The sequence below is a fragment of the Nycticebus coucang genome, chromosome 8, assembly GCF_027406575.1.
Source record: "Nycticebus coucang isolate mNycCou1 chromosome 8, mNycCou1.pri, whole genome shotgun sequence".
Taxonomy (NCBI): Eukaryota; Metazoa; Chordata; class Mammalia; order Primates; family Lorisidae; genus Nycticebus; species Nycticebus coucang.
This window is the reverse complement of record NC_069787.1, coordinates 26,785,300-26,809,805: the sequence shown is the minus strand read 5'-3', so window position 1 is coordinate 26,809,805 and position 24,506 is coordinate 26,785,300. Positions and strand designations below refer to the sequence as shown.

The 24,506-nt window shown below is 39.3% G+C and overlaps 1 protein-coding gene across 16 annotated transcripts in view; it reads right to left on the bottom strand.

The window, feature by feature from the left end:
- Nucleotides 1-24,506, bottom strand: part of FOXP1 (forkhead box P1) — a 616,360-nt gene that overhangs the window by 77,966 nt on the left and 513,888 nt on the right. For 14 of the 16 annotated variants that reach the window (XM_053600815.1, XM_053600814.1, XM_053600806.1 and 11 more), the window contains 4 exons: nucleotides 16,088-16,225; nucleotides 14,937-15,026; nucleotides 9,337-9,490; nucleotides 3,660-3,864 (listed from right to left, as the gene is read on the bottom strand). In XM_053600815.1, coding sequence (XP_053456790.1) covers nucleotides 3,660-3,864; nucleotides 9,337-9,490; nucleotides 14,937-15,026; nucleotides 16,088-16,225 — 587 coding nt within the window. The remainder of the gene's footprint in view (nucleotides 1-3,659; nucleotides 3,865-9,336; nucleotides 9,491-14,936; nucleotides 15,027-16,087; nucleotides 16,226-24,506) is intronic. The other 2 variants (XM_053600804.1, XM_053600818.1) reach the window with 1 other exon arrangement.

The window sequence follows — 24,506 nt, the reverse complement described above, 5'->3', positions numbered from 1 at the left end:
CATTTTAATAAATGTTTCATTTGCATTCTGTTGATTCTGTTTACCCACACCAAAACTTGGAATTTTCTAAAGTGAAGACAGTCAGACCAGTTAAGGAAACAAGACAATATTGTCATATTTACAGGTACCCCAGGCCTGAGTTTTGTCAAGACTCCCTGCTCCTGTAGAGTGAAGTGACAGGAGGCGGCTGGAGCGCACCTGCTTCCTCCCGCAGCTCCCCTTTAGTTTCAGCTGGTGAACTTGATCCCCCCACCAGGCTTTTCTCAGGCACTGGCAACAGAGGTATGTTTATTGCACCAATGCATTTCTATATAATCAGCACAATAAACATTATTAAACTGCCAGGAGAAAATCAGAGCACGAAGCACAGCGCCAGTACTGAATTCTAATGATGCTGAATGTCCGTGACTGCACAGGGACAGGATAGTAACAAGCCCTGATGTGAGCGCTGGCACCCGCCTCACAAATCACATGGGCCGCGCCTCCCATAACAGTGCTGAATATTGATAAATGTCTCCACCCTGCCCAACAGGGAAGTGGGTTTCTATTGGCAATCTTCACCAAAGTGTGTTTTTTCCCTTCTCTACACTCAAGGGTTTACCCTGAATGATTTAATTATAATTTTCCCTGTGTAAGACAAATTAAAGAGGAGAGTAGGAGTGTCGTGCCAAGCACATTATTTATCTCCTTAACAGATTGCAGCTCACCAAACCCCAGAGCTGCTGCCGCTGCACAACGGCTGCTCAGAGAAGCCATCACGATGCATGCGGCAGGGGTGGGTGCTGGGGGGAAAGTTTTCCAGATAGCACAGAAAGACACTACCCAGTTGAGATCGTCAGACACTCTCACCACATTAAAAAACAAAGAAAACGTTCTCCTAATACTACCTTTTCCCAACAAATTTTCACATACAGCACTCCCAGATCCTTCCAGAAAGAATCTTAAAGCTGCTAACTGGAGAGCGAAACTTTGGGGCCAGATCATTTTCAACATGGCAGGGGCTCTTCTTCAGACACTGCTGCATGAGCATGGAGGGGAAGAATATTACACAGAAGTCACAGAAGAACTCGGAAGGACCTATTGAGGGTGTCCATAAGATTCCTGTGCAATCTGAAAGTCATATTTCTTATTCATATTTAAAATAAATTACACACGAACTTTACGGACACCCCACATTTCACAAATGCCTTGGAAAGTGAGGGGTAAAACTTCTCCCAAGCAGTGACAAGAAATTCCTGAAACAACAGGCAACTCAGTGTATAGGTGAGAACACCTTTGTAGTGATAGTTTTTCCTTTTTTAAAAAAGCCATTTTTTTTGTTACAATGGGATATCATACATGTGATTTTTAAACGAACCATAATAAGGTGATGCCATAAAACTTCCATTTGAACTACCTGTATATACAACAAGCTAAATGATTTTTTAATAGTCAATTCTATAAGCTTAAAAATTTGGAATTATCTTTAAACTTAAGGTGCTCATTTGTCTTGTTAGCTGCATTCAGTTAAAATGTGGTGACTAGAATGTCCTTTTAATTTAGCCACATCTAGAAACCTACCGGATAATATAAACTGAGAGATTCAAGAGATTAAGTAGTGGCATATTAATTCCATAGTTGCTTCCTTTTTGCATGTACTATCGAAAAACTCAGCTTGTTTTTACATCCAGATTAAGGCATTTCTGATCCATATTCTCATTCTACATGTGATGTAATAAAGATTAAGCAAAACTTTTGCACAAATGAAGACCCTTAAGAAAAAAAAAATTTAAAACATTGTCTTCTGAAATTCGACTGTCGCTTTAGATCCTTTTACTGTCCAAATGTGCCTCCAAACATGAAAAGGGCTATTCTTCTCACACTTGCCTCCTAGCTAATCTATCACCTAACTGCAGATATGTAACCTTTTACAATGAAACTGAGCACAGAGCATCTAAACAAGAAGAGTTTTCTGTGTCACAGGAAATCTGTGCAGGCTCCACAATGGCTGACAAGATTGCAACAAATACCTTAAGTGCACGGGTCGGCATTTTTCAGCGAACGGCCTCCTGCTCTGCCTATGGATAAGGATGTAATTCAATCGCTCTGCAGTAAGTGGGCGGCATCAAGGTTAGGACATCAAAAGCAAGTCCAGCAAAGGACGACAGACAGCCTAGAACCTTTTCTTTAATGCTACCTAAGGTTTCCCGTTTTGGAAAGAAAAATAATAAAGACTTTATAAGGGATTATAAAGCAGAACTAAGATGGGCTTCCAGACATACATCTCCATCCTGACTTTGGAAAACGACAGGAGCCACACTGTGCCCGTGGCTCCAAACTGACTCTTCGGTTCCACCCGCCACTCTAGTCTTCAAACTCTACTGAACCAGGGGGTTGATGCAATCTTTCAGTTTTGCCAACAGAAATGCCAAAATGACCGTAAGAGAACAGCTGCATACTCTAACTAAAACTCGCATGTCGCCCTCATCTCTGGTGACCACTCCTAGTCTGGACACTTCAACGTACAGACAGGTGAGTGTGTGCATTTCCAGGTATATTCAGAAAAATATTTCTCTGGCATGAAGATATACATGTAATCAAACCAGTAGATTCCCTAATGCTCAGTATTTTGAGAAATACATGAAGCTGTATTTGTAATTGCTTAACAGAAATAAAGAATTTTCCACTGAGTCAGTTTTATTTAAAAACAAAATACAGATTTTGCTTTTTCTGAACAGTAATGCCATCTACTATCACACACTACGTATAAGATTTCTTTTCTTCTTCTTGTGTGTGGAAGCTCTACATATGAAATTATATAGGAAACAGTTTAAAAATAGTAAACTGGGGGAAAAAAGTTTTCAATTTTAGGAGCATAATATATTCTACTTTTGAAAGGCATTTCAATAGCAGTATTAATGCTTCTGGGTGCTAAGATAAAATAACATGAACTAACAGCTTTATTTTCTTAGAACTCCATGCTAATATGACATATTCCAGATCTCTAAAACAACCTCAGCTTCAACTACCATTCACATGAAGCTCACGGCAATAAAATACCATAAAGCCTTATGGTACCTTAAGGCAATGCTACCACGTATCCCACGATCAAGAGAAAATAAGCTGTGTATGTTTGTGTGTGTGTGTGTATAATAGACTCACCCCTTCCTCTCTCTATCCCTCAAACCTTTACCCAGCATCTCTGCAGAAAAGACCACGGGCATCAGGGACACAGCCATGGGGAGCAGCACAGAGTAACATAATTCTATATTTTCTAAAACCATAATTTAAAATTGCCCCCAGCAGACACTACTGTCCCCTTAGAAAGCACTTAGAGCCAAGGAATTCAGCTTGTATGGGGTGAGCACTTGGCAGGAGAAGGCGCCCGGGGAAGCCTTGAAATCCAAGCCATCCAAAGAGGAACTAACTACAAGACTTCGGTCCCGGTTCCCCAGCTGAGAGTAGATCTACATAAGTGCTAATTCCATGTTGAAAAGGTGAAAATGATGAGATGCTTCACACCCAAACCAAACTGAACACATTCTTAAGTAATGATGTGCACATTCAAGTCACACGGACCCATTTAGGGGTCACCACGGAGATACGGCACGGCAAGGCCACCTACCTACCCCTCCTAGATTAAAGACAGCGTTGAACACCTCTCCGAGGCCCATCCCTACCTTTCCCTTTTGGGAGTGTGGACTGAGAGCTGTCCATTGGTAGAGGCATGTGGGTTCATTATTAAGGAGGTCTTGGAAGGTGCAGAGGAAGAGACACATGTCGTGGTCAGGTCCAGACTGCTGTGATTGTTGCCTGTGGTTTCCTCTGCAGTGTGAGCACTTGTCACTTCTTTCCAGAGCTGCTGCAATTCTGTTGGAATCATGCCTGAAACAAACAAATTGGATAATTAAATCAATTAACAGCTAATTCCGTCCTCTTCAAACAGTAATTAAATCAAAGAGTCAGTAAACAAAGCCTAGTGTTAAGGGGGTTTTTGATGTGCGCAGTTTTCCCCCCCTCCCAACTAAGGCAAATATGGTAATAATAAGTGTGTCCTCCTACTGAGCAACCCAGGTGAAGTGCTGTCAACACACATAAAAGACACTCATGAAAAGGATGCAAAACACGGTTACTTTGCGACAGCAGTATGCCTGCCTTTACCGTCCAAAATATTGTTTCTCAATTTTTGAAAAATGGATGTTACCTTATTTTCAGAGACAAAGAAGGGCTCAAAATAAATTTGCTCAACTAGACTATTATGACAACACGAACCACAAAATGAATAATTTTTGTGCTTAAGTCTTAAATGATGACAAATAGCTTTGTTATTAAATATAGTTTTTATTAATCACTTTTAGACATAAATTATGAATTCGTATCGTCTTCCTGAAATGCTTTTCAACTTTTAACAGTCAAATTGATTATACTATGATTATTTCATTAACACACCTATCTTCCTCATTAATTTTGGTTTCTAGTACCACACGCTTAATTGATGGATGTGTCTACTGAAAAACTGTATAACTTTTTATACAAGTAACACTATTATTACTGTCACTTCTTAGAGCAGTGGTAATGAACCATTGCAGAATAAAATGAAAATGTAAAATAAACTTTAAGTAACTAAGTTCCTCTTGTTTTTTAGAGTGTTAAATGGACATGGGTTTTAAGAAGTAAGCAGCAATCTGTATTTTCTCCCAAGAAGAAATACAACCAGTACGTCAATCTCACGATGGTGGACCTCGTAGTCTTTATCCTGGTGGCATACCTCTACAGCCCAGGATTTCCAAATCCCACCTCAATGCGTATTCTAGCACGTACACAAACAGCAGAAAAATGATCTGAATGCTACTAACAGTAACAAACAACAGCAACTCCTTTTGAAAGAACCCTGAAAGGAAATCATAAACCCTTACATACAGCGTAAGGTAATTCCACATTAGAATCGGATGTCTGGATTGCAGTTCATTGTTTCAATCAACTGTAACACAGCTATCCTAGAAAGCCCGCCATTTTCTGACTATACAGCAGCAGCCGAAACAGGCATGTTTCTTACCAAACCTAAGGTATTGAATTAAAAAAGGAAGGCTGTGTGCATTATATTCATTTGAAACACATAATAAAAAATGCCAAGGTCTAAATTTAATTTATTTTTGTCATTTAGAATACAATGGATAGATAATCATCTCAACGTGATCAGCCAAACATCTTTACTTTGCTAAACTGTTAAAGATTTTAATTATGCCAGCATTGGAGAGCACTGGTCTAATGAGGCGATGGACTCCAGAGAATCCGAGTGGTTAAGAACTGTGAAATGAGTCTGATAGGATTTTTTTATATTCACCGTGGATCGTTTGCATATCAAAGAGGAGTAAATTATTGCACAGCAGACCAATAACCTTCCCCGCCTTTCTGAGAGGAGCGTTAACAAAAACAGTTGGTCTCTCCTAACGGTTGTCCAGGAAAATGTTCAAATACTCAAGTATTTGCAATTAATATATATTATATAGGAGGCTTCAAATGATACATGAAGTGGTCAGATATTCCTGGAACACATCCCTGACAGACAAGTAGGTTTTCTTCTACCTTCATAAAAATCAAATGCCAATTATATTTTGATGGATTTTGTCCCAAATGAGCATTTAGTTATTAGGCATATTCAATTATTACTTGTCTCCTGAAATTGAACCTCAGAGGCAAATTAAAGAACAGGAAAGGTCCCTACACAATCCTGCGTCTGGTTCTGCTGCCTCTGGGCTGTTATTTTCAAACACCTTACAAAGTGACAGGTGGGATGGGTCTGCAGTGAGCAGGCTTGCCCCTGTTGTCTGTACACCAACAATTACCTGTGAACGTGGCTGACCCTTAGGCCGCTGTTTACTCAATGGAGACAATAGTGAATGGGACTGTCTGTTGATGATGGCAAATTGATATAAAACCACACAAGTCAACACCTATTTTTATGTTCTAGGGAGTACACACATGAAAAGAACAAGCCGCCTATTTTTCAACTCCAACTAATTGATTTCTGGGTCAGTTGCACATGAGGTGGGAAGACTATAAGAACAGGGTCCTAACAAGTGTGTTAACACTTTCCCTCCGAGAACAGCAGAACTTTGAAGATGTTTTAAAAGGTGGTCTTTCTCCAGCTAATGAAGACAAAGACAATGTATTCACCACTTGCTATACCTACAGAGCGCATTGACATTACCCTGCTCTCCTTTTATTCCAATGGGCTGACAAAACCGGTTCATCATCCACAGGGAAAAATAGTAAGTAAAATGGTAATTCATTAAATGGCGGCAACAGTACTTCTGGGTCAAGCTGCAATGTGAGAATTACATTTAAGAACATTTCATCAGAATTAACAGGCAGTCAAATCACTCTCCTCCATCAATGCACTACCTTGTTAGTGCTATTAAAATGTTAGTTCAATGAATACTATCTACCAAAGCACGTTGTTCTGTGACAGCCAAGATCTCATGATAGAATCGAAACAGATAAGCTAGTCCACTCACCAGACTGGATAACAAATGGATACCAAATTTCCACAAAGCATGCATTTCTTCCGAAATGGCAGAATAAGACTAATAACACCATGTTAAACAACTTCAATTGCCAGGACATAACCAAACTTGTACTTTTCTCCTACCTGGAGTTTATATTTAAAAAACTAAAAGGTCAGAACGATCCTGCAACAATAAATACAATTGGTAGGTAATAATAATTACCTACCAATTACCTATATGAAATTCCTGATGCTAGGGAGGATCAGATGATCAAAAAGACCAAGGTGAAGAACAGATATGCTAATTATGTAAAACAGAGAAGACCCTACAGTAACCTTCAAAGCAACAACAAAAATACCCCTCTATTTCATAATATAAAACCTTCAGGGAAAAAGGCCTTCAAAATATTAACTATTCCTATACTTCGACATTTACATACATGTTTAAGGTTAACTTATCAAGGTCATGAACAGTATGTAAAAGAATCCTGGTGATTTCATTATGAAATGGGCATTACCAGCATTGTTAGAAGATAACCTCAGTACCTTGCAACATTTCTTTTTCCAGGACAACTGGCCCCTTCATTATAAAAGAAAATGCAGGCACAGGTCTAAAAAATGTATGTTGTGGGGACAGTTGACAGATTACTGTTCATGGAACTCAATTTTACAACCCCAGGTATCACTGGCTCAAAGACAAAACAGCGTTGATCAACCTTTTTTTGTCCTTGTACATCCATACCCAGGTGACCATGTTCAAGCAAGCAGAAAGTTGATTTAAACCTCGTAATGACATCAGTTTTAAGCCATCATCTCTCTGATAAAAAAAAATTGTGTTGTAGTCCAACATGACTGAATTCCTGAGCCACTGTGGGTGAGGGGCAATGGAGGAAGAGATGGACGTGCCACTCACTGATACTTCACTTTACTCCCAAGAACCTGACTCCAGAAATGTTTATATATTTACATGTAGGTGACGTGGGGCATGTATGCAAGCACCCCTTAGTTTTTAAATATGCTTCTCCTAATGTTGCAGAGCCTTATAGTTACAGCAGCCTGCTAAGCCCATCAATCAATGCCACGACTGTTGAATTACCTACCAGTGTCTCTGATACGTTACTGCAAAGATTACACTTTATGCATCACCACATTCATTTCTTTCACATTACACATGAGCTTGTCTTGTCACTGCCCAATTGCCCTCTTTTGGACAGCTTAACTGATGTACTATAACAATGAACCTTAGTGAGCAAACTTAATAGTATAGGAACAGGGGGAAAAGAGAGGTTGGTGCTTGAGTCCAATAGGTGTGTCAGAACAGCCTGCCGCGTTTCCAACCATAAACCTGAAGGTGTAATTAGTGCGCGCTGTAACATTTCTCAAGCACAGAAACGTACTCGCAGATACCTACAGCCTTTCTCTTCCCCTTGTATTACTCAATCACCAAGTCTTCTTTTGACAGTGAAGATGCTGGGTCTGTTACCAAGCAGTTGAACAGTCATGGCAGAAAGGGGTTGGAGGACAAGAGAGATGTTAACAAGGAAAAAGCCCTGCTTCTCTATGTAAAAAACAGAAATCAAAAAACCTCACAAGGGGCAGAAGCTGGGAGTTATTGACTCAGAGAAGATTCAAATGCAGACATGCCTAAGTTCGCGACACCAATAGTTGCCACACAAATGACCATGCCTTAAGCAACAGGAAGGAGGTTCCACATTTTGAACCTTCTTGTAAGGCCACTGAATCCAAGACGTCAACAGCCCCGGCTACCAGCCTTTAAGGCGGAGACCTCCTTGGTCTGCGGGATGTGACCAGACTGTGGCCTCCAGGCCACTGAAATCTGCTCTGCTACCTGTGTGTTTCAACAGTCAGCCACGGTCCTTCTTGCTTCCTTCCCTCTCTCCCTCCCTCGTTTTTAGTTCTGAATAATCCACTTTGTTTCATATTACATGCGCAAAAGTCAGAGTTGCTTAAACCAAGAGGAAGTCCTAAAAACCCCTAGAGTTCCCATTTGTCTCTGATACCCTACACCAGCAGTTCTCAACCTTCCTAAGGCTGCAAGCCCTTTTATACAATTCCAGTGGGTTGCCACCCACAGGTTGAGAACTGCTGCCCTACACCCTTGGGATCAAAAATCCCAAGTGGTTCGTCAAAAGTCAGTCCATGGGCTATTGTTACTTTTCAAGGAATTCCCAGTTTTTGAAGAACTGGAGATGGAAATGGTACCTGTTCTGGTAAGTGTAGAATTAACTTGCTCAAATATCTGATGAATTGTAAAAAGAGAAGAAAGGACCCAACTAAAAACACCCTTAGTTTTTAGAACAGAAAGAGATTGATTTTAATAATTTACAGAAAAATAAACTTGAATTTATCCCTAGGTATTAAAAAAATGACATGTATTAAAAAAATGACATTTATAAAAAGCATGACTATGATTTAAAACAGGGCAAGTTACAGGATATAAAATATGTCTTAAAATCACTTAACAAAAGCCTTTAAGAAAATTCCTTTGTAGTTCCAAACTGCAATGCTAGAAGAGTCCACTAAAGCACTGTAAGTGCAAAGTAGTGGTGCGTTCCCTCAGTCCAAGAATGTGCAAGCGTGGGAATCGCTCAGCTACTGCTAAAGCTTCAGATCACCCTACGACTTCATTTTGGCATCAGCAAGCATTTCAGTTTCTACAAGGGCCCATCATTAACTCATTCAGCATTTTAAAAGAAGTTTCCACAGGCATGTTTTAGACAGACGATGTCCTTAATGATAAGCTGGAATACAGAAACAAACACCCAGCCCACCACCTATACAGACCGTAGTCTTAACAGAGCCATGCCTCCTGCATAATCAACGCATACCTTGAGCAAGAGGTTGAAGGGGAAGGGCAGGCTGCCCGGGCTGAATTGTCAGAAGGCCTTGGCGCTGCAGAGACAGGAGGTGCTGCTGCTGTAACTGCTGCATCTGTAAAAGCTGCTGCTGAAACGCCAACTGCTGAGTAGCCACCTGCTGTTGCTGTAAGAAATCAGGAAGAAAAAAAAAAAAAAGAAAGAGATGGTCACTTCCCAAGGAAGGTTAAAAAGTATGGACACTTCAAAACTCACCGTCATCATCCCAAGCTGAGTGGTCACTAGAGTTCGGCAGAAGGTGCAATGTCAAAGTTTCAGAGGAACAGAGCACACCACCTCTCACAAACAGTGGGGTGAATGTGTTACCTTCCCACTGCCTGATCCCACAGGAAAACAATTTGTCAGTCAAGCCAGCTTTTTGCCTACGGTTGGAAAAGCCTGAGTTTTCTAGTTAAGATATGAACTTTCACACTTTGAAATTTTCAATTGTGCACTCTAGAAAGAGGACAGCATTGCTCTCGGTCTGAAGGGATTTGAACCCTGGACCTCTTAGGTGTTATGAGAACAAGTTGCCTTCCTCCCTGACTGCAACTAGCAGAAGCTTTTAACTGCTCTGTTTATCACTTTTGACATAAATAAATGAGGAAAAATCAGACCTTTGAAGAAGAAAAACTTCATCTAATATTGTTAATTAGCCATGACAAACGATGAAATAACACTGTAAATCTTTCATAGAAACAGCCACTAGATTTTAATTACACACATTCATAATTTAGCAAACAACATCGTACTCGAGTGTGCGTTTAACATGAACGGCAGTCTAAGCTTCAAGTGCCTTAACTTGGCTTTGGACTCAGAAACCCCCAAGGCCTGATGCCTTGTCCTGCCTGCCTCCCCACCCCCGCACATCTGCTTTGTTCTTGAGAAGAAGGGGCTTTGCGATATGATAAATATCTTTTTGGTGATTGGATGATGACAAGGGGAAAACTTTTGTTGTGTAAAACATCAATACATCATTCCTGTGTTTAGCGGGCCTTGCTCCAGCCAAAAAAATTAATGTAGATTTCCTCAGTAATTATCTGAGTGATAGAAAGATAATACAGTGCAGTAGTACAATAAATAGAAGGAAATTGTCTAATATCCTTAATCTGCTAGGAATCATATCAAGGTGGAGGTCTTAGCCACATTATGGCTAACAATTATAAAAGGAAAATTAACCCTTTCCGAACTGTAGCCGAAAAAGGTTCTCCCAGGAATGAATAACATTAGTTTTCCTAACTCTTTGAACATTAGTCAAAAGATGAGAGAGACTTATACAACTGAAAGGACCATCCAATCCTTCTAGAGCTTGCATGTTCTAGTTAATAACACTATGCTTTACAAACAACTGCATTCACTTAACCTAACACGTGACCTTGATCTGCTACATCCATAAAACGGTACGTATATCAAGACCTTCTGAAGCAAAGTTCAAAGAAAGAGAAAGATGGTGGTTTCCTTTCCGTCTCCATCTAGTTTATTTTACAGTAAAAACCATCATTCTCATATTAGCAACCAATTTCAGACTTACTACCATGCCACTGAGAAAGTTAATTGAGTTTCACTCCAAAAAACAAATTCTATACCACTAACAACAAAAATTTAAATAAATTTAAATGAAAAGCCAGTGTTTTCATTTTAAGAACAGCATGCATAAAATGATCCAATTGTTTTCACCCCTTACCAAGTTATCACATTAATGTAAAACCCAATGATAGTTATATTCATGTCAAAATGATTTTTTCACTTCTTCAACAGATATTAACTCACGACATTAAAAGGAGGGGGAAGAACAGAAAAAACAACATTGACACAATAAAAGATCAGGGAATTAGCTCTACTTTAAAGACTATAATGGGGGTGTGGGAAGGCTTAAAATTGGGGAGGGTGTTTCCTCTCTTACTGTAAATGAAATGTTTAAAAATTCTGTATTGATATAAAATGACTGATGCCTTTCTGTTGTCTCTGTGGCCATCCCTAGGAAAAGCTCATGAAAGCTGTCCACATTTGAAAAGCCAGGATATAAAAGTATACAAGGCCCATTGTCCAAAGAAAGAATTTAAAAGCAACAGTGGTTGCCAAACTGTGCTCCCCACCCAGTTACCAAACACAGGATACCAGTCCGTTTGTTTACTTCTCACAATAGAATGCATACAAAAAAGGTCTCCGCACAGTCCCCTCGACAGGTCAGTAGTCAGTGTTAAAATGCTAGAATGCCCTGATAAACCTCACATTTTGGATCCCCTCCCTAGTGCTGCAGTCAAAGGTCTGTTTTCCTTTCTTCGGCTACTCCCTACTGCCTAACATAAACTGTCGTAACTGCCCGGGACAAACGGCCCTTTTAAAACAATCAACTTAGCCTACCTCACCCGCACAGGATGGGATCTATTTTTTTCCCTTTTTTTTTTTTTTGTAGCTTGATTTAAAAATGAATTCTGCCCTCTATTTTCCACACAACTTCTCTCAAATATTAAACAAGCAGCCACCTCACTAACTGCACTGGGGAGACCTCTCCCTCTCCCTACCTAGCATCATCTATCTTATAAGGAAAGTCTTAGGTCTCTAACCCAAAGTGGAGACACACTTTCCCAGGGAAATGTCTCCAGGCAACTTTGGGGGGGGGGGGGAGAAAAGAAAAAAGAGCAAAGGTGTATTCTACCCAATTGCAAGTGTCTTCTTGCACAGGTAATCAAAAAAGGAGAAGAGGAGGAGGAGGAGGTGGTAAACCTTATGATACAAAATTATGAGCCACTAATGACTGGGGATTCAGTAAATTAACATACTTGTTCCATCTGTCAACATCCGAGTTCAAACCTTGTTAAAATCGTGACCACCAGACCAGATCATGAAATTGGTACCATGTGACTCCATTTCATTTAAGCACAAAAGGACCACCACCTGCATGGTAATTTCAGGAGATGAGCCCCTCACCTCAGGAAAATAAGGATCACCTGACCCAATGGTCTTGGCCATACACACACAGTGAAATCCAAGGCGACCTGGCCACTGGCCTGCTCACCTCTAAGGGTTTTCAAAGCAGCCTATTTCCTGGATCACCTTTGCCTGCAAAGCAGATGACAAAGCACCAACCACGACAAACCTGGTGTCCCAGAGACGCTAAAATGCTACCACAGGGCCTCCATGTTCTCCTCTTTCAGATGCCAAGTATTCCCTTTTCATCCCCACTCCCTTCCCAAACTCAGGCACCATCATCATCTCTGTGCTCTGGGACATGCCCCGCCCCTCTCTGACAACAGCAATTTGGGAGAGGTAACTTTTATCCTTCTTTCTGCTGTGTAACTTTCCCCTTCACATTTCTTTATCTGCCCTGTGAGCTCGTCTGAACTTTCATGTTCTCCCAGCATGCAGACGTGCATTCCAAACTATGTCTAATAGACCAAATAAGAGGTTAATAAGAAGTGGCAACAGAAGGGAAAAACACAATCCCTGGTAACTGATAAGAATGACAGTGGCAGCCCTTTTTTGTTTGTCTTCAAATATAGAGTTAAAGATCTTTAAAAAACTAAATTTTGATGCCTTTGAAAAGAAAGAAGCACAAAATAACAACAGGGGGTTATTGCCTGCAAGCCACAGGGGAGAAACTCCATAATTCTTATTCTCCTTTTTGAAGGCTGTTAGAAATCTGATTCAAAAAAGCAACAGCAGAAGGGGAAACCTCTTGAGGCTGTAACCATTTCCTGTGATCATGCATAATGTGCTTCAAAAGTGGGTTTTTACCAATTCTGTTGATCAATTGCACCTCCTTCATACCCCTTCTTTTTTCTGCTGTGTTTACATCTGATGTGACTCAATGACAAGCTCTGTCTGAGACTGTGAAACAGGCCTGTCATGTTGATTTATGGGTGCATCAAACCACAACTTGTCCAAACTGAAGCTCGCAGTTCATTAATTAGAGAGTTGTGACTTTGAAGTCAGCTTTCAGACTGTGGTTTTTAACATTTGGCTTAATTTATATGCTCTTGAATGTGGATCTCTAAGGAAAAAACTGAAATTCCCTTCTTGTCTTTGAACTTCTTTTGACCGCACAATAATCATTTCTTTGTCCAGAGTGATGCCTGCAATCCCAGAGTCATTAACGCGCATTGAACTGCCACTGATGAGTAAGCCCTGCTGAATTAGAAAAACAGCCAGCAAAACAAAGCTGAGAGCCTTCTGCACAGTGATATCTCACAATTACATGCCTTCCCTCCCTGTGCCATTTCCATTTTAATTACTGTTAGTCCTTTAGATTTACATTTTAGACACTTTTTAATCTATTCCCATTTTTATTATAGCAGCACCCGGTAGTGTGCCACTGTACTTAAGGTTGTGTCAGCATTTTCATTAAAATGCCTCCTCCGCTTCACCCCAAAACTGCCCCTACTCTGCAGGGGTTTAACATCCAGGCTGCGACAGGACTCCAGGGTGAACACTTGGCAAGCCATGGAAAATGCGCCCAATTTGTGTTGAGTAAGGAGATGGCAAAGGGAGAGTACCCAGGTCATTCCCAGGGTGTAAAAGGGGTGTTACCTGGCATCCTCACTTACTGGAGGGGACAGGGATGTGGACAGTCACCTGGTAAGACACCCTTCGAAAAAAGCAAAAGTGGCCAATTGCTAAAGACCAAGGAAGCAGCTGTGCAAGTACATGATGTCCTGCTTAGAGAACTACAAATTGTGTCACCCCAAGAAGATGGCTTAAAACAGAATTTCAGTCCACTGTAAAAACATGAGGAGGCAAGTTAAATGGAGTAACTCTGGAATGGGTAGAAAGATGTCATAACACTACACACATGCACACATAAACTCCCACCCCTCACCAAGCCTTGCCCACACAGAATTGTACAGATGGTGAAAAGGTAACTCCTGGGAAGGCCTTCCCATTTATGGGACTAATGCTGTCAGCTTAAACGGGTGACGTGGCATAATGCATTAACTACGAAGCACTGTGCATACAGAAGCTATTGTAACATGCTATTTTTTTTTCTTCCCCCAGGAAAACACAAATGATCCAAGCTGAAGTGGTTCTCTGACTTTATGTCCTGCTATCTGGTACCTACGTGCCTTTAGCAATTACAGTATATATCACTTGCAGGAAGAAGTTAAAGATAGGGATGTTTAATCTTGTTCTAACTTTTTTGTTTGTTTGTCCAACCTCATAAGAGGTTATTCTTCTAATGGAAAAGGCCATCATCACACACCCCAAGCTCTCTGAGCGCGGGGGGGGGGGGGAAAATGAAGTGTGAGTCCAAATTAAAGTTTACGGAGAGCACTTCACTTCCCCTGGCTACATCCTGGTCCTCAGTTTTACCAGTTTGCAAAAGTAGCCCTGAAGGCTGTGCCCACGGTCCCTCACACAGGTACACGTGGGGTGGTGTTATAAAATATGTGGCAGCAAGCAAATGGAACCCAGAAAAAACTGAGCGAAAACAGGACAATAACTCTCAGTCTGAAAGCTGAGAACCGATAGTCAGCTCAGTTGTGCAATCATTTAAAAGATGAATGACAGTTTAATAGCCCCTAGATAGTCCTCTGGGATCTGTGGTTTGAAAGTAAAATATGTATTGTCGGTACCTCTTTAGGCTGTTTTCCAGCATGTTGTTGTTGTAAAAGTTGAAGCTGCAACTGTTCCTGTTGTTTTTTATAAAACTCTTGAAGCTGCTGCTACAAAGGAAAGAGAGGACGGTAAGTAACAGAGGGGAGCGCCAATCCACTGTCCCTTTTGGTGCCATACACAAACTGCGATTTGAAAAATAGCATCCTTTTATCTGAATGGCCCGACCTTTAATTTGAAACTCGACAATAAATTCAGCGCACACTGACTATTCTTGGCATTATTGTTTGAAAAGTAATCTCCAAAATGAACTGATGAAAAACATACCATTTTCTACACAAACTAATTAAAATAAGGCAAGCAATGACCTTTGATTGTACAACAAAGCCAGAATGCCCTTGGTGAGAGAGTCTGGTGAATTTCTCCTGCGTGCTTTCTGACTGATAGGGCCGGGCACTCTGGAGTGCTGTTCAGTGTGTACGTCACGGTGCTAGGAGCCTCCTCTGCACTGTCTCCGCCACCCCAGGCAGTGACTCCCACCACCCTAGGACTGAATAATCTCATCTTCTTTGGGGCGGGTGACCACTGAGTCCAAAATCAGGTCCCCAGGGCACAGTGACAACTAGGAAGTTCATTTCAGCATCAGTACACATGGACCAAGTAAAACCAACTCTGCACCTTAAAATTAGCCGACACCAAAAAGCTTCTTCATGTATTTTTTAAATATCTGTATGCTTCTGAGTTGAAATGTGGACTTCAAGAGCTGTCATATTTAAAGCTGCTCCCAACATGCTCCTTGTTTTGCTTTGATTCACACCATTTAGAAGCCTCTGGGCTTACCAAATAAAAGAGTGCAAAGCCACGTAAGCCTAAAAGATCTTATTTCTACCAAGTCCAATTACAGGCCTAATCTCAGTCCATCGGGTAGTCTCCAGGCCAAAAAAAACCCTACTCGCTTTGACAGGGCTCCTCTCTTCTGGGGATGCAAAATGCATCGATTATTCAGGGACTGGTCGGTGCCTCGCCTCCCCACCCACCCAGCCCACTGCCGCTCTGTTCATTCTTCACTGGATGGAGGAGCCGCTCAGGTGCAGGGAATTCTGAAGGGAGTGCTGGGCTCCGGCCCATGGAAGGCTGGAGCAGGAATGGGTGGGAGGAAGAAGACAGTTACCTGTTGAAGCATGAGGGCTTGCTGCTGCTGAAGGAGAACCTGGAGCTGCTGAGGGCTCAGCACTTGTTGCTGGAGGATCTGCTGCATTTGCTGGGGAGTGATAACTTGAGGTGTCATCATAGCCACTGACACGGGAACCTAGAACATTAATGAAGAATAAATAGGGAGCCAGGAAATTATGAGCACGCAGCATTACCAGGTCCTGCGGCAGGCTGCCATCAGCCTGCTTACAGAACTGACGGATTTCCCATGCAAAACCCATCTTGTCCAGGCAGCAATGCATCCCATGTGATCTATTACAAACTTTATTTTAAATAAAGAAAAATAAAACCCTGCTGTACTGACAGGGGTTCCGGCCCACCTTGTAAGCAAAGAAGAAGAAATGTAAAAGGCTAACTGGAGTTAGGATAGAACAATCTCAATTTCTTACTAAGAATGACTTCGTTGGTCAAAATGAGTTGTAGGAAGTTACCCTGAACTTGAATCCTGTTTTAGAGAAGATGACAAATGGCAGCCCAATACCTTTGCAAACTAGACCGAAGCCGACCCACGTCCTCTGTGGACAGGGATTTAATAAGAACAATCAATGACTGCTTAGTCTTGTGGGGACAGAACCTTGACACACCTTCCGAACTTAAGCACAGACCTTTCGTAGGATGCCTTTCACCCTTCCTTATTCACCCAGCATACAGATGTCTCAATTCTTTCATATTATGTGCAATACCATTAAAAGCCGCTTTCCATGACATTTCAGTGACAAACAGCTACAGTGATGAACTTGATAGCATTTCATATTTGCAACTGTTAACACATTTCTGCACGGGCATCTCTGCAAGGAACCTGCACACTGTATCTGAAAGGATGATGTCTTGTTCAGATAAAACACTGACATTAAAATGACAGGCTGTCTTGGCCAAGGTTACACAAATTGTATTCAAGCGGATACCTAATGACAACGCTATGAATTCTGCAAGCTTTCTAGAATGTAATTTAGCTATTCAAAATAATCACTGCACTTGTGTTTAATTTGCAGACTACATGAGAACCATTTTGTCAGTCCCCGTAATGCAAGAAGACTATTTCATGAAAAATCACCCCCCCAAATAAAAAGAAAAGAAAAAACAATGAAAGAAAAGACAAAACCTATGTCTTCTAACAGTAATATTTAAGCATCTTAACTTTTCTTTGGTTTCTAATCAAACATGTGACAGCAAAGAAGCTAGAAGCAGTAAAGGATATACTTTGTTAAAAAGGATCTGCTGTCATCTCATGTATTACAATAAAAGGTAATAATATGTTTTGCACTTTGCCTGTGTGCCACTAAAAAAAAAAAAAAAAAAAAAATCCAGCAGACAATAGCTGATCAGAAGATAAAAGAATTAAAAAATCTTTCAGGGGAGCAGTAAGCAAAAGACAGAAATGCAGTATTAATTTTATGTAACATAATGTCTTAATATGCAGTTTATCTTGACTTTTTCACATGATTTGTCCTGTCATTTGCATAGCGAGCTCTCATTCCTAATTTCACAGTCATTATGCACTGATGTCCCGATTTCTCAGCATCACTAATTTTGATGAACTAAAAATGGTTCCTGAAGGTCAGATTCATGTACAGTGAACGTTCTCCACTGTTGTTGTGGGCATGTTTGGTGTGTAAGGATGTTGATGCGCAAGTTTCACATGTTTAGAAAACACTGGCTGGAATGTTCAAAAATTTTCATTAACCCAACTCTGGAAGGTCACCCTTGAATTCTTCCTATTGCAGTAGCCTTTTAAGTGTAGATGTAGATACACTGTAATTTAAAACAGATGGGCATGTCTGAATATTTTTATATGCAAAATGGGACAGATGTATATGAATGGATAAATTATCCTTTTAAAAAGATAATTTGCAGCACGAAATATCACCAATGATTGGAACAGTGAACTTGCATTCAGTCTAGGGCAAACACGAAGAAGGCATTATCAAAACATCTAGCCACCTACAAATTAATTCCAATTAATCTACTCTGTCTTAATACAGAAGAAACTTTTTGAATTTTAAAAATATACATTGGGTGCCAATCACTAGGGTTTGAGCTGCTACCGCCAAAATTATCAGAATAGAAGTTTACTTTTCCTTGAGAGTTGCATCACCATACAGAGAGGTTTGATTAAGAAAACAAAAGAGCCATGTTTAAGGTTTCTTTTTTCCTCTGCATTTCTTGGATGATATACAATGTAAATATTCTTGAGCCAAACTTCTGATGGTGATGAACAGGAAATCAGACAGGAATAGGGTGGTGTAAAATCTAAACTGGTGAAGAACATGAACTTAACAGAGTTACAACAGAGATCGTCACAGAAATAATCGCCTGGTCATAATTTTTTAAAGACTTATGGAAATCTTAGAAAGGGGCACAAGTGAACTTTTGGTGTGATGGAAATGCCATATATCTTGATTGGGTTGGCAGGCACACAGATGTCTACAATTGTCAAAACTCTTCCAACTATACACTTAAAATGAGTGTATTTTAGACTACACAAATTATCTCTCAATAGATTTGATTTTAAAAATAAAAATATAAATATCCTAAATTTGCTTCTAAAAAAAGTTATAAAATTATATGCATCTTCCTAAATAAAGAACATGTCAAGGGAAGGACAGACGTACACCTGTACAGATAATGTTTAAATGGTTACATAAAGTCAATGGTCTAGGTCTCCCTTCCCCACAGTTATTCATTTCTTGCAGTCGTGTTACAGACTAGCACAATGAACTTGAGTCTCCCTTTCTATTTCCTTTTGGACATTTTGATGGCGGGACTGATGAGTAATAACATGCTTAAGGCAGCAAGGCACAGCCAAAGGAGGGAAAGAAGCAAGAGGCCTGAGTAATCCTCCAAGCTGGTGAATCGGTCTCTGAATAATCAGAAGTGGGCTATTATATCCTGATGGCCTTAACTTTGCTTTTACTATCTGAAACCACATTTTCATACCAGTTAGCTCTGGGCCTCCGAAGTGGGCTCACGCTTAATTTATATATGCAATAAAACTGAGATTTCCCCAAAGTTTCTGCTCCAACATGACGCAAAAAGAGGTTATGGTAAGCTTTAACAAACATATTCAAATGGACCAGAAACCATGGTAGAAAAGAAAAAAAAAAATCTGAGCACAGTTTAAGGCTTTAAATAGTTAAGAATTATAGCCTATCTATCCACTCCTTTAATTCCCAATGTCCAACTTTTTCACGTAGCTAGTCCCTACTATTACTGGGAATCAAAGGGCATGCAGTCCCAGCGAGAGGCTATTATAGCCCACACTTTATTGCCCATTACTACTGAGGTCATTAGCGGCAAGAGTGATTGTAGCAGTCTTAACCTATTGATCACCGTAACTACTATCATTTAATCCTGTGTTGAATGCCTGGAAAGCGGCTAAAGGCACACAAGAGAGAGTGCTTTAGCATTGAGAAATATGGCCAAAGCTTAGAAATTATACTTTGATTCATAAAATCTAGCTAGTGGTTTAAATCAATAGTATTTAAAACAGTCATGTTGAGTTTTTAACTACAGCACTTTGATATTTATGGGCCCCTCTTTGAGATTATTCAGTCAAAACTAAACTTTTTTCAGATCTCATGCCATCTACCTTACCCTCCTTGAGATAAAAAACATACATTTCTCATGTTTTGGGTTCTATAGGGCTCAGGCCTTAACTGGGAGTTCAAGCTAATTCTTGATTTCTTTCTCAAAAGACAATTTAAATATAAGCCCCCCCTCCCAAATTATATCCCCAATATTGTAACTACCTTAACTATTTGAGTATATAGAAATAAGTATGTTTTATGAGTTAACAGTGAATCATAGGAGACAATTTATGAAGAACTAGAATGATTCTGTCTAGCTGCCTTCAGGGATCAGAAATTCAAATTAAACTTCTGGCAGACATTTAAAGAATGCTAGCATACAAAACTGAATTTAAAACACACATACACACACACACACACACACACAGTTAACACTCCTTAGTTGAGTTTCAAGAGGAAATCATGAATTAAAAAAACACAGGGCATGATATACTGTTGACTGATACCAACTGGGTGTGGCCGATCCCAGGTGCACACAAACCTGCAGGAATGGCAGAAATATAGCTGTGCTTGGGCCACTGGAACGCTGCTAGTATGGGCCTGCTGCTACCTTAATACCAGCAACTGGGAAAATGTCGTTAGCACTAACAACTGCTGTTAAAAGCCCATGCACTGCTGTGTAAATTCCGCCTGATACAGTTTTCTTTTTCTGCAAAATGACTCTATATCATCTAAACGCTTGAAGACTATTAAAATAATATGCCTTATTATTCTCTTTAATGCCCAACAGGGAAAGGTGGGTGATAGGAAGGGGGAAAAAACTCTAAAAAGCAAACAAACAAAAACACTCAAACAATACTTATTTCTAATCTAGGAGACAATTGAAGGAATTAGGTGGGAGGGGAGATGAGACAATATAAATTCTGAAAATAACAGGTTATCTTTTTTTTCTCTCTCTTTAGTTTACATCCAAGTTAGCTGCAAGTAAATACTGCCTGGTGTAAATACACAGCAACTTCGCTCATCCACCATCTTCTCATAATTGCTATGTGTACAAATAGTGAAAACAAGAAGATAAAAAATTACTGTTTTTTTGGTCCGTTAACCTGGTTAATAATTTAGAAACTATTTTTAACCTCTGAACATTCACCCTATATATGTCCCAGGAACTCTTTCCCCGTCTATATTTCAGGCTGTGTCTGAGTGATAACTGACCAGGTTAGGTCACCTGGTTAATCAAATAACAAGAGTGAAACAAATTAAATCAGAAGGCTCTAGAATGTCAAAACAGACCCAAACAGAATATGGCTCTGTTTAAAAAAAAAAAAAGCCAAATTTTTTATGACCATCCAGAAGCTAGCTTATGTAAAAGAAAATTAAACACCATGATCACCTCTGGCCCCAAATGAAAAATAACACTTTTCATAATTAATAAGCCAATGGATACAATAGATAGATCAGCAAACAAAAAAATTAAGAAGCTTCTATCTAATACTCCATGGTATTTAAAAGAAAAAAACCAAAACAATAAGAACCAACCAGGCACCACATTAACTATCATAAAGGAAGGAAAATACATTTCTGACATAATATTTCAGTATTAAAAAAATTAAAAATGCGTGCTATTTATGTGGAAAGTACAATTCTGTTTCATTATGAAATTCTGTTTTTTTGTGTAACTCTTTCAGACTTAGCTATTTTGCCACAATACCGAGCATTAAGGCAGGTAACGGTTATTATATTAATGCAAAATCATCTAAGGACTCAGTCAATAGCATGACTGTTCTCTCAGTAACAATACAACCACCTATTAAAATTTTAGAGGAAAAAAGATCTCTTTAAAACACAATTAGCATTTCATTTTTTATCATTCTGTTTATTACATTCTATCAAGAGAGGCTATCTTTCTTTCATAAAAAAAATTGTAAGGCCGAGACTTGTCTGCCAATCAGGAGTTATTTCAGGTTATCAACCATAACAAGCAATCTCTAGAAAAGCTTTCCCAGCTCTTCCTTTTGTCTTTAAATCTTAAAAAGTAGCATAAATGCGTATTTGTTTACAGCAGAGATATTAGTGGGACCTCGACTGCGCTTCTCTAACATTTCCCAGGCACACAAGGTTACTCCACTAAGTGCCAGCATAATTGTTTTAGCTCTAACAAATATCAGCTTCATTTGCATAAAAATGTAAAGTTTACATAAATTAAGTCGTTTCTCCCATTAGCGACTGTTAAATACAGGAAACAATGGAAGCTACCGGTGAAAATAATCATCCAATAAGCTCTGATCTTTCCAACCTAGCAACTATGATTATGATTATTATTATTCAAATCAAGAAACTGCCTCCTCTTTACTTCTTCAACCTCTTTCTGCTGGAGGTGGGATGAAAAACAATTTAGTGCATGGGAATCGAACATTCTATGACATTTTATATTAACAACAACAAAAATCCTTTTCAAGAGCTGCAGGTGGGGGGAGAACTACTCCAAAAGGTACCTAAGAAAAGATTCTATCTACAGATCTTTAGTTCTTGAAGGGAAAAGAAAGAGGTCTTGGTTCAGTAAGTTCTCTTAAACCATTATCCAAAAATAATGAACAGCAACTTATCAATCCTATTTGAGAAATGTGTATGATTATAGCAAGTAAAGATAACGTATAGATACAGTTTTAGGTCAATGGTTACTGTTAAAGAAAAATAAACTGTTTAGCTTTTGTCAAAGAAAAGATTTTTCTAAGACTAAGTATTAAATTTACAGCTCTGCTTTCTTCAATTTCATAGGGAGCTAAACTTCAAATATGTATTTTCCATATTAATGAGGGGGAAGGACTATAATTGAATTTTAACATAGAGGCAGGCCAAAATTAGATCATTCCAAATTTTTATAAGGCCTTAGTTAGGGTGCAATCACTTCTTTTAAAAAAATTACAACTTTTAAAATTCTTAAATTGTTCAGTTTCTCACGCCTATTTCCAACACCTTCACCTTATACATCACAGTTAAGCTTAGGGGTGCAAATGAGATTCTAATGAGAAAACATCAGTTGCTTCTTTGACAATTTCACCATTCAGTGATTTATTTCTAATGAAGACAAAGCCCAACAAAAGCTTCCCACATGTTAAAGGTCAAAATATCTTCAAAAATGCCTTGTAAAATCAAGGCAAGTGGGAAACCCGGGAAGGCCTGCCTCATGAAGTGGTGTGACAATTAGAGTAACTGTACAAAAAGCCATCTTCAGGAAAAAGTAAAAGAAATTAGGCTGCCACAACTGTAACAGGTTAGATGAAAAAAATCAAAATTTAATGTATTCTCCCCCGTGTCATCTTGTTTTGTCAAGACATCAAATAGAATTGGGAAGTACAAAATAACAAGCCCTGGAGAAATCACAGAAGCCGACCTTTTTGATGTTGTTGATTTACCTTGTTCTCAGTTATTTGAACAATGATGTTTCAGATTTAAGGGCAAGATAAAGCTTAGGAATTAAAACATGATACCAAGATATTCTAAAAAGCTCACCCTAACATTGAGCCTGCATCTTCATTGATTAGTTGCTTTTAACTGGATGTGAAAATGAGGCACAACGCCTGTGTTCAGTATTCGTTTTTCTCATTCTAAACTACTTTCTCCTTAAACAACTGCCAGGTTGGAATAGGGACTCAGAGATTACTTCCTACAATCTGAAGTACTGGCCCATGTTAGCTGTTCTCAGATAATGCAAATCCCCACAAATCTGTCCAGGATTGTTCAGCTAAGAGGTACCCGAGTTCTCTTTTTTAAATGAAACAAAATAAAACTGCTGAATACCATTTCTTTTTTGGAAGGGGGGAATACTGCACACTCAGAAATGATTAAAGCAAGTGTCCAGAAATATGCTGCTTCCAGTAAAACGAACCTTTTACTAAACATCAAATTTATCTCATGGAGTTAAGAGTCTCCCCAAATCTACCTATACAGGTACACATTAAAGCTATGCGCCTTTACCCCAAGAGATCTACAGCTCATCAGCAATGTTTTAATTCCTAGCCTTATAGGAAATAATATGTGTAGAGATATACGAAATCAAGCTGTCACAAGATAGCATTCTGAATTTTTGTATGTAGGTAGCTGCTTCTCCTGAAGCATATATATGTAAACCAAAAATTGCAGCAGTTAAAAATATCTGCCTAAAAGGCCCTAAAAGCAAATAATCCAGTACTTCCAAGCACTAGAACTTATAAAACCTATACATTTAATAAAGCTATTTAATGATAACTCCTTGTCACTAAGTGAGCATTTTTAACATATACAATATTTTGTGTATTTATGAACGTTTTTATTTACTCTAGCCTTCTCTGGTCAACTGTTGCTGCATCATCCCGTTTATACACCACAATGACCTGCATGACATGGATTCTAACTGAACCAGTCACAAAGAACAAGGTCTCAAGGTTCTCTTTAGTGATGGTCATTCACAACTCAGCCACATAATAAAATAAATTCCTCCAACTTTCCTTTTTGCCAATTCAAATTGTGCTCAAATTTTAGTATAACCTGACAAGCTGGTCACAACACTCTCTCCTGATTGTCTCAGAAACATGGTAACTCAAACAATACTTCTGCCAAATTAGCCAAGACAAATGCACAATCTCATTCCTTTTAATTAATCTGCATTTTATTTTCACTGTATCTTTCAATATTGTGGAGGTTGGCTGAAAAGTTGTAGAACTGGTCAGTGTCATAAAAAGAGTTTATCTTTCTCAAGTGACAGCTCCTGACAGTGTGCAAAGGCAAGGCAGCAATGGTGAGGTTTTGTTTTATAAGGTACATTTAACTGCAAAAAAAAAAAAAAATTCAAACCAACCACTCCTATCATAA